The sequence below is a fragment of the Aegilops tauschii genome, chromosome 2, assembly GCF_002575655.3.
Source record: "Aegilops tauschii subsp. strangulata cultivar AL8/78 chromosome 2, Aet v6.0, whole genome shotgun sequence".
NCBI lineage: Eukaryota > Viridiplantae > Streptophyta > Magnoliopsida > Poales > Poaceae > Aegilops > Aegilops tauschii.
The window spans coordinates 37,717,880-37,728,176 of NC_053036.3; the positions used below are offsets into that span (position 1 = coordinate 37,717,880).

The 10,297-nt window shown below is 40.3% G+C and overlaps 1 protein-coding gene across 1 annotated transcript; it reads left to right on the plus strand.

The window, feature by feature from the left end:
• Positions 1-1,314: 1,314 nt before the first annotated feature.
• LOC109780090 (uncharacterized) lies at positions 1,315-10,071 on the plus strand. The gene is made up of 17 exons (XM_020338678.4): positions 1,315-1,655; positions 2,758-2,808; positions 3,260-3,346; positions 3,878-3,989; positions 4,252-4,297; positions 4,379-4,450; positions 5,329-5,391; positions 5,476-5,630; positions 5,728-5,792; positions 6,224-6,374; positions 6,769-6,874; positions 6,957-7,092; positions 8,517-8,581; positions 8,974-9,159; positions 9,241-9,313; positions 9,593-9,682; positions 9,794-10,071. Exons 1-16 carry the CDS (start codon positions 1,490-1,492, stop codon positions 9,658-9,660), a joined length of 1,602 nt encoding a protein of 533 aa, XP_020194267.1. The 5' UTR covers positions 1,315-1,489; the 3' UTR covers positions 9,661-9,682; positions 9,794-10,071.
• The last annotated feature ends 226 nt before the right edge of the window (positions 10,072-10,297 follow it).

The following is a 10,297-nucleotide window of genomic DNA, read 5'->3' on the forward strand; positions in this document are numbered from 1 at the left end:
ACGGGCGCAACAAACGTGCGCCGGCATGATCCATTAAGGAATAAGATTCTGCCAGCAACCTCTTATATTGTTTCAGCATAGCAAAATTAAAGTGGTGCAGATTCCTGAACACCATACCACATATTTACCTTACCAATGCATAATTCCCACCACGCACGCCAATGCATTTTTTTTGTCACCATGTCCTCACTAAAATTGGGGTATAGCTGTGGTTATCCCTTTACATACCTGCTTGTGTAGTTTCAAGCCCGTTAGAATAGCTTGAACAACAACCTTTAGCACCACCTTCTTCCCGCAAAATAGGAAGTTTCTTCTCCTTCCATCCACTCAACATTTTGAAGATTACTAAGTGTTGGAACCAATCTGACCTATCCATCCCAACTAGAGGCGCAACCCGAGATATTTATCGATAATCGTTTTTGTCAAATATTCAAGGTAGGACAAACCAATTTGACAAACCTCGACAAAAGTAAAAATGGCCGAAGAAATACTCGATTTAGGGCCTATCTAGGATTGCTCTGCTCCCTAATATTCAGCCCCGCTTTAAAAATGCAAGACAAACGGGGTATCTTCACGATGTCCCGCTCCAAAAAAAAGAATAGAATCCGAGGTACTATCCCCGGTTTTTCTTGAAGCTCTTTAGGAGGTGCTCCAAAAACTCTTAATTTGAAATGTACTCGTGGAGTTGGGGGGAAATTAACCATCATTGCCACTATTAAGTGGATACTCCTTTGTTTTATTCCCCTAAGCCAGGCAGTCTCCAATAGACCTCTCCCATTAATTTTTGCCATTAATTTTTGTCATTCCTGAAGCTGGAGCTAACCGGAAGCCAAACAAGATAAACTGCTCTATGATGGAGCTTTAACTCCAAGGTCGAACCGCTCCAAAGTGTTCTTTTTTCCGCCAAAAAAAGTAAAACAAAGTGCATTTGGTGAAGTGAAGCAGCTCCAGAGAGGCCCTTATTTTTTTCGAAAGCACACAAATTGCGTACCATATTTTTATAGAAGGCATAAAATATGTTACAATAAGAGAGGCCCTTATAGCTTAGTCATGGATCGTGTTAACTACTATCTGAAAAACTGTATTTTTATGAGAAATACTAGATTTTTTAATTTTTTTTGAGGTTTTCCAAACACTTTATTGATTAACAGAGGGGATTAAGAAGCCACAAGTGGCGACCCTTATTTTTTTAAATACAAAACCCACAGTTCAGAGTAAACTGGTATGGGCTCTGTTAAAACTGGCCCAAACAAAGAAGGCGAGGGCGTCCCGTTTCCCCGTCCAGTGCCAGTCCAGGGTCCATATCCCTGGAGAACAATCCAGAACCCCCGGCATAAAAAGTCTGCACTCCGTCATCCTCACCCAGCCACCGCAGCCACTCCACCGAGGCGAGAGTCCAGATCCTTCCAACCCAAAAACCCTAGACGCCGCCGCGCGCCAGCACCTCCGCCGCCGCGCCCAGCTCCCTCGCTCGCCTCGGCCCGCGGGGATGGAGCACGACGCGCCGCCCGCCCCCTCGCACCACGCCCAGGACGACGGCGCCGTGGACGACTGGGCGCGCGACGACGCGGAGCCGTCCGATCGGCACGCCGCCCCCGCGGAGGAGAGCCCCGAGGCCGCGGACGCCCCCGCCGCCCCCGCGCCATCTGCCGAAGGTCCGCTCTCCTCTCCTCTACCTGGTCCCGTCGCGCTCGGCTAGGATGTGCCGTCTTCTGGTGCTTTGGATGGAGGATTAGCAGCAACGCTCGTGTGGGATTAGCCCGCTCTCCTTCGGGGAATTTGTTAAGGGCTGTGATAATTGCGACGAGTCAGTGGCTGTCCCGATCGGGCGCACAAGATCTGGAGATGCAACGTACGTAGGTTACCCAAGTAGCGCAACAAGTTAGATCTGTGGCTATACACCTGTTTGTACCATCAGAGGAATCGCTCGATGCCGATCAGTGTGATGCTGAGGTCTGAAGGGCGGTGTGACTTCCTAGGTTTTGCTGCTTGGGGATTCCATTTGTGTCCCTGTAGATCTTTTAATTGGTTGTTTTGTTGTTGTCGTGTGCTTGGGTCAGCATGCAGGCAGGGCATCCATGTTTTATCGCGTGAGTTCAGAGGTGGTGTGCTGAGCGTGAGAATTTCCTTGGCAACAGTAAGAGCATTTGCAGTGGTTCTTAATTTGTATGCCTGCTAGCTTCTGGTGGATGGATGAATTGGTCTGACTGAGACAGTGTTCTATATGGGTTTACTAGTATACGTCAGTTACTGCATAGTTGGAACTGTAATTGCCAGTTAGGTTGCATAATCCGTCCAATTAGCCCGTACTATAGCTATTAGGTGGGTCACCCATTGAGATTGCAGCACCATTTCAGAAAATTGGGAACTGTAGTGAGGTGAAAACTACTAAGAACGGAAAATTGAAACTGTAACGAAGTGAAAACTACTAAGAAATAACTCACGAGCCTTGCTGGAAATATTTGTTGCACATCGGACACTGATTGTCTTAGTGCTGAAGTAACTAGTGGCTGGAGAAAGTGCATTGTTTGTCTCCTATTTTCTTCCTGTGCCTTTAAAAGATTTCACCTGCATTAGCATGGAGAAGGTCTTTCTAGTATACCATGGAAACTAAAAGTTCATTATCACCCCTAGTATAAACTCATCTTAATTCAACTAGTGGCATCCTCTGTGGTGATATGTTGTGAAACATTGGCCCTCAGTTCGTTATCACTGTGATTTGACTTCTAACATGTATTTGGAATTATGTTCTGGCAGGTGTCAATGACATTCAGTCATCACTTCAGTCGTTGGAGTTGAAGACAAATGGTATGTATTAGACCCTTCTTCAGACTGTTAATGCTAATTAGTTATAATGTTACCAGTACTCCGAAGAATTTTGTTAATAATTTTGTGCTTCATTTCTTGCAAATTTGGTCAATGGATGCAATAAGAGCATCTAACTATTTTGTGTTAGTTGGTAGTAACTTAAAGATAATGCCATCACACTATTGTTATTAGTTTTGTGAAAGCTGATACCAAGTTAACAGATTGAAATAGTTAATTATCTCGTGCCCCCATTTAACACAAAGATAACATTCTTGATAAGTTGATGATCCCCAGAAGGTTTCTCATTTGATTTTGTGAGTTTTATTTGTGTGGAATGCCATGAATTGCTTCGACAGAAAATATAGGAGTGAGAAGTCTGGTCCTACCTTTAGTTTCTATTTGTGAGTAAAAGGCTCTTAAGCAACCTACCCTGACTTCTGTATCAATCCAGCTGCTGCGCATGAGGATGTTCAAATGGTAGCAGATGAGGAAGAGGAAGCAAAGCGCCATATAAATTTGGTTTTCATCGGCCATGTTGGTAAGTTTTTCTTTTGGCCACATCCTTTGCATTTCTGTCATAGCATCGTTTGGGTCATAACATGTGATGAGTGTCTCTTGTCTTGGGGTTACTGAACTCATGAATCTTGATGAGAATACGCTCTTGTTAAAGATTATGAGTCTATTTAGCAACAACAATTATACGATGGGCCCTTCTTAAGGATTACGAGTCTATTTAATACACTCTTCTAGTCTCTTCTTGATCTTCTAGCTTGTTCAACCTTCATGTTTCGTTGTTTATGGAACCACCTCACTGTTCTTTAGGGCATGCTTGGTTTACAGCCAGAAGTTGGCCAGCCAATGTTTTGGGTGGTCAGAATTTTGCAAACTTGCCAACATTTGGCCTCTTATTCTAGAGGCTAGCAGGAAAAATAGTAGCCAATTCTTCTATTATGGTTGGCCCATTTCTGTATTTCTTCTAACCATCTTACTTCTGGTGTTCTGTAGGTTCTTTTCTCTAGTGTGTTTTTAACCTTAAGTATATTTTATTTTCTTTGTTTCATGTTTCCAGATGCTGGGAAGTCGACTGCTGGAGGGCAAATATTGTTCTTGAGTGGTCAAGTTGATGACCGGACCATCCAGAAATATGAAAAAGAAGCAAAGGATAAGAGCCGAGAAAGTTGGTGAGTAGGTCCTGGGCAATATTCAGGTTGCCTTTTTTGCGAGTGTAACCCATAAATTTTGAATATGAGAGCAATGCCCACTACTCCCTCTGTGTAAACTAATATGAGACTCTTTATAGATCACCGAAAGTCTTATATTAGTTAATAATGTGGATGTTCTTTCACATTCTGCTTCTTTTTTGTTCCAAGGCTTTTGCCCTTGAAATTGAGAACCACTCACTCCTTGCATTATAATTGGTAATCTGAATCTGAATACTTGCAGGTATATGGCTTATATTATGGACACAAATGAGGAAGAGCGACTCAAGGTATCTCTTCATTATGGCTGCTTAATGATCAGTGTGTTGAAGCTCTACAGTTCTTTTACACTTTCTCTTGCATGTGTTCAGGGGAAGACTGTTGAAGTTGGTAGAGCCCACTTTGAGACTGAAAATACAAGATTCACTATCTTAGATGCACCGGTACTTATCTTTCGCATACTACAGTGATACTCCTAGTTGTTATATTTTTTTTCTTGCGTGACCCTGTTCTTATTCTTTGGATTTATGTATGATTTTAGTACAACTTTGTACAAAGTTACAAAGTTGAACTTTGTACAAAGTTGAACTTTGTACAAAGTTGAGACACTTATTTTGGATTGAGGGAGTATGATTTAAGGTTCTTGAATATTTTCTACTAGATAATATAGAACTTAACAAAAATGTCTAGGATTCACTTGCCATGTAATGCGCTTGTCTTAGTTTACAGTACAAAATTGTAGATACAAAAGAATTCACATGCGCAATAGTTGAGCCGAAAGCGAACACAGGCACATTATTTAACACTAGGAAATATGCTATGGTTAATTCCCTTGATGGCTTTCTCGAAGTGATATAATTGAAATTCTGTTTATTTTGTGTACTGATATACAATAACATATTCTTATCGCCTTAGGTTAGTCATGTCATTCATTGATCTAATTCAATCCTTCTTGTTTCATGTTCTGGTCCATCCTTGCCTCATTGTTAGTTGCACCTCTGTGGCTTCAAAATCATAGTTTGAACCATTTTCTTTGTACTTTCAGTCCTTTGCTGGCATTTGGCAATGCTACTGTTCTGATTCATCTTATACATGCATACGTGTTAGGTGTACTCTTATGAAAATAAAGTCACACTTAATACTTTCGGACGTGCTGCTTCATTTGGACACACAGTACACGGCTTTTGTTAAAAGCTCCTAGATCGACTGATGATGCTTCCGTTTTTTTTCCTGTGTGTGACTGGTCTCCTTGCCATAGTTGATGAACTGAATTCTTGTTTCATGTACAGTATGTGCTTACTTGGGTGATCTGAACTTGCAGGGCCATAAAAGTTATGTTCCAAATATGATTAGTGGTGCATCTCAAGCTGACATTGGTGTTCTGGTAACTATAGGTCCCTGGGCATTGTCATTCCCATTTTCCTTGGTCATATATCTCTTGGTGAATATGTTCCTTTTTTCTTTTCAGGTCATATCTGCTCGGAAAGGTGAATTTGAAACTGGTTATGAAAGAGGAGGCCAGACTCGTGAACATGTACTGCTTGCAAAAACTCTAGGTGTTGCTAAGTTGGTAGTTGTCATCAACAAGATGGATGAACCTACAGTACAATGGTCAAAAGAAAGGTATGCCTGGTATTATATGTTTCATTGAAAGCTTCTAATATTACAGCAGGTAATAGCTGGAGTAAAATAAAATAATCAATTTTATTATTTGTTTCAGGTATGATGAAATTGAAGGGAAAATGATTCCTTTTCTCAGATCTTCAGGGTACAATGTTAAGAAAGGTACTACTCTACTTTTGATCCTATCTCAGAAATTAAATTGTCATTGGCTCGCAGTTTCAAGCTGGATTATGTGCAATAACTTTCTGTGGTCGTCTGTGTTTAGTAAATTGTGCCTTCAATGTCAATGTGTTATGTCAATGGTTCCCTTCCTATATGTTTAAAATAATTGGGATGAGTAGAGTCCTAGACTTGCAGGCTATGTCTAATCGCTTTCTTGCCATGCTAAGTTGACACCTACCTCGTGTTCCACAGTGAGTCATTAGGATTTTGTCAAATTAATTATAGAGGCTGTACATTGTACTTTCTGCAGTTCATTGGTAGGATCTTTATATGAAACTACATGTTCTATGATCATACCTGATTGTAGGTACTATGTCATTGTTGAGCGAACTAGATCATATTTCTTAAAGTTTCTTTGGCTTTGTTACCAGATGTCCAGTTCTTGCCTATTTCTGGTCTTTGTGGAGCCAATATGAAGACCAGAATGGATAAAAGCATTTGTAGTTGGTGGAACGGTCCTTGCCTTTTTGAAATTCTGGACAAAATCGAAGTTCCTTTGCGTGATCCCAAAGGTCCAGTAAGGTTTGGCAGCTATTCTTATGCTTAAACTCCGTATACTCCCTGTTAAAAAAAACTCCAATGTTTGGTTCTTGATTATTGATTTATATATTGTGGTATGGTAGCATATGATATCGTATTGTGACTACTTCTCTTTACATTCATATGATGCCTTCACATTATCAGCATTTGTATGTTTTATTGTTCAAAGTTTGAGTACACGTCTCTTGAAACATCATCTTGTTCTGATAGATGAATTTGCTCCTCTGTCCTTGTTCGACGACAGATGGCAATTCAAATGAAAAATGGATAAGACTATCTTCTATATCTTGCTACCTGTATGGATGGGTCTGCTTGATTTGTTGTGTTGATCACATGCCAGATGCAAGTTTTACAGTTCTCTTTATTATCAATGTAGGCTGCCAATTATTGATAAATATAAAGATATGGGCACAGTCGTAATGGGAAAATTAGAGAATGGGACTATCAGAGAGGGTGATAGTTTGTTGGTTATGCCAAACAAGGTATTTTCATTTTACCTGAGTGTAGCACCTTTGCTTACATGTTCTACTTTGGAGTCTGAAGCTCAATTTTGTATTTGAGCAGACCCATGTGAAAGTCACTGGTATAAACTTGGATGAGAAGAAAGTACGACGTGCTGGACCCAATGAGAATGTACGTGTCAAAGTGTCTGGAATTGAAGAGGAGGATATCATGGCAGGTTTCGTACTTTCAAGTGTTGGTAAGTGCATTCTTCAAGAAAAGTTAGGATGAGTTTCGATTGTGACGTGCGGAGTAGTACCTTACCAACTTCTTGGCTATGACCAAAATATTGGTCTTTGTTTGGATGAGTGCCAACTTTTTGGCATGCCAATACTCCTCTCCCATGTCTAGTTCATTTCTCTGGCCAGTATTGACGAATCTATGGGCGAGCAAAAATCAACCAAAATTTTTGATAGCCAATCTTCTGGTTGGGCAACCTTGGCCGCCAGCCAAATGCACCCTTAGAATAATATTAAGGTATCATGACCGTGCGTCCAGCTCCTACCAGAGCTGACATGAGGAAAGCACAAGGGCAAGCTAAAATCAACCAAAATTTTGTATAGCCAATCTTTCTGGTTGGGCAACCTTATTGAGAATAATAATACTAGGGTGTCATGACCGTCGATCCAGCTCCTACCAGAACTGACATGAGGAGAACAACAAACCCAGGGCTAGTGGCCTAGCTCACAAAATAATAAGCTGCACCACATAGTAGGCCCATCAGACATAGAAGGCATCAACAGGCTCATGGCAACTTCTAGTATCTATCTTAGAGATAAGATTAGTCATGATGCGATTAGTTGAGAGATGATTTGGTTCGTAGAGATCAGCTTCTTACTATTTTTTCTCAACTTCTTGATATGGACAAAACACATTTCTGTTATAGCTGCTTATAGGTGTGGATCACAACTACTACCTCTGCACCAAAATATAAGATGTTTTTGCAGTTCAAATTGAACTGAAAAAACGTCCTATATTTTGATACGGAGGGAGTACTAAGAAAGCCACCCTACAGAAGGGGCAGCATGTAGCTCATAATCATCAAGCAACACAATTATCAAGTGAAGATTCTGTCTTCTGGTACCCTTATCTCCGAGACTTATCTCCTCATCATAGGTGTCATGGCCGGCCAATTCCTGCTTTTCTGTCTGAAACATCTAATGTGGGTCCAGGTTCTGGTGTTGTGGTGTCGATACAGATTTGGACATTCATCCCGGGGTTGAGTGGTTGATTTAGCATGTGTTTGGTTTGAGGAAGGACAGTATCTGATACAGTTGCTTAGGCCTTCCCTGTAAAAGAGGGCTGAAAGTGGGTTGAGCTTCATTTTTATTACTGTACCACTAAAAAACTTGCATGAATTCTCTAACTCAATAATTTATGGCAGCGCCAAATTTGTCCATCCCTTGAATGTGATTATGTTATTTTAATATGCCTTGTGCTATACATCTGATATTTGTGGAGAGGCTGCTTACTAGTGGCTTTGTGGATAATTTTTTGATATGACATTCTCATCTTGATAATATCTATACATGCAGCTAATTTGTGTAGGCTGTTTACTTGTGGCTTGTGGATATTTTTTTAATTTGATATATATTCTCATGTTGATAATGTCTTTACATGCAGCTAATCCTATTGGTGCTTTCACTGAATTTAATGCCCAGCTGCAGATTCTAGAGTTGCTTGATAATGTAAGTGTTGTTTGATATTGCATAAATAAGCTATAGGAGACTAGTTTTCATATTTATCGTGTTCTCCGTTTCTAGTCTGTATCAACTTACTGACGAGGATTTATCGTTTATGCTTATGGGATATATATACATATGAATATGGAATTGATTTATTTAAGTGAAAATTGGATTGGCTTCTATGTTCAGCATGTAAGCTTATGACATTTCATACATTCATGCCAGTAGCAATGCTACATCTAACGTCCCATAGTATCTGGTTAATAGTCTAATATTTTGGCCACCATTTGTTTTTTTACACGAATTATGAGCAATTTGCATCATTCCAAGTATATATTTATTTATTACTGCTACACAATTTTGAAGATGTAGTGTTTCTCTTTGTAATATTTCAGGCTATTTTCACTGCTGGTTACAAGGCAGTGTTACACATCCACTCTGTTGTTGAGGAGTGTGAGATTGTTGATCTCATAGAGGAAATTGACATGAAGAAAGCGAAAGTAACTGACCCAAAGAAAAAGAAGACCAAGAGGAAGCCTCTTTTTGTGAAGAATGGTGCAGTTGTAGTTTGCCGTGTCCAGGTATATACATTCAAAACGTCCTTAGTAATATCATAACTTCTCATTGCTTGTAGAACTAATTGTGATGTGCTCTGCATATAGGTGACTAATTTGATATGCATAGAGAAGTTCTCTGATTTCCCTCAGCTTGGAAGGTTTACTCTACGAACTGAAGGCAAGTATACATGCTATGGAAGGTTCTTTCCCTTTCTGTGTTACTACAATAGTATGATTGCTGTTGGGGGGATGAAACCGGAACCAGCTTTATTCTAGTTCACCTGGAAATTTGTCTGGTTACCTTGAGATTTGTTAACCTTGCACTCCTGCAATAGAGTACACTATGCAACCAAAGAACCAAATAAACTTAATCTATCTGGATTCCGTTCCCCTATTTCATGCTAATCCCGCTGTTGGTTTATAACTTGTTAATGAATCTTTTTGGCTGGTCTTGCAGGGAAGACAATAGCTGTAGGCAAGGTTGTTGATGTTCCTCCAGTTGGCAGGTCAACGTTTTCAGCTTAAGCCAATCTTGACAGGATGATGGGTAGGCCCTTACGCTCGTCTTCTTTTACTGATCTCCACCGCTGAGATTTAGTATTATCTTTCCAGAGTTGGTTTATAAATGAATATTCCTTTTCACTGGTTTTGTTGACAGGAGAATGAAGTGGCGCTGTCTCGAAATAGGTTTTGGAAGCAGTGAGATCGATTTTTCCAGCCAGGCTCCATGAGTCACTTAGCATTAGTTTATTGCTGAGGTCCCTTTATTGAGTTGGGGTGTATAAGTGTTGTAGCTCTGGTCACATGTTTTAGAGGTTGTAAAATCAGTGTGGTTATATGTTCCCGCTACCCAATCTGATATGACAATATAACACAAGGTGTACTGTAACCGATCTTTTTTCCTCCACGTTACGGCAAGCTGCTGCCAGTTTCGAACATTCGATGTACCATGCTTGTGCTTATTTAGTTTTTTTTAGTTGCTTTGATGTATATTGATATCCGTAGTTTTGCTTGGTGTGCTCAAAGATGTTTGGAAACTAGAACTTTCGTGGGGTTGACAAAGTAGTTAACATATGCCCAGGATGCAACATATGTGCATGGCTTGAAAAAAAATAACGCTAGTTCGTACTCTAATTTAATTGTTTAAGTGTAGCATATGCAT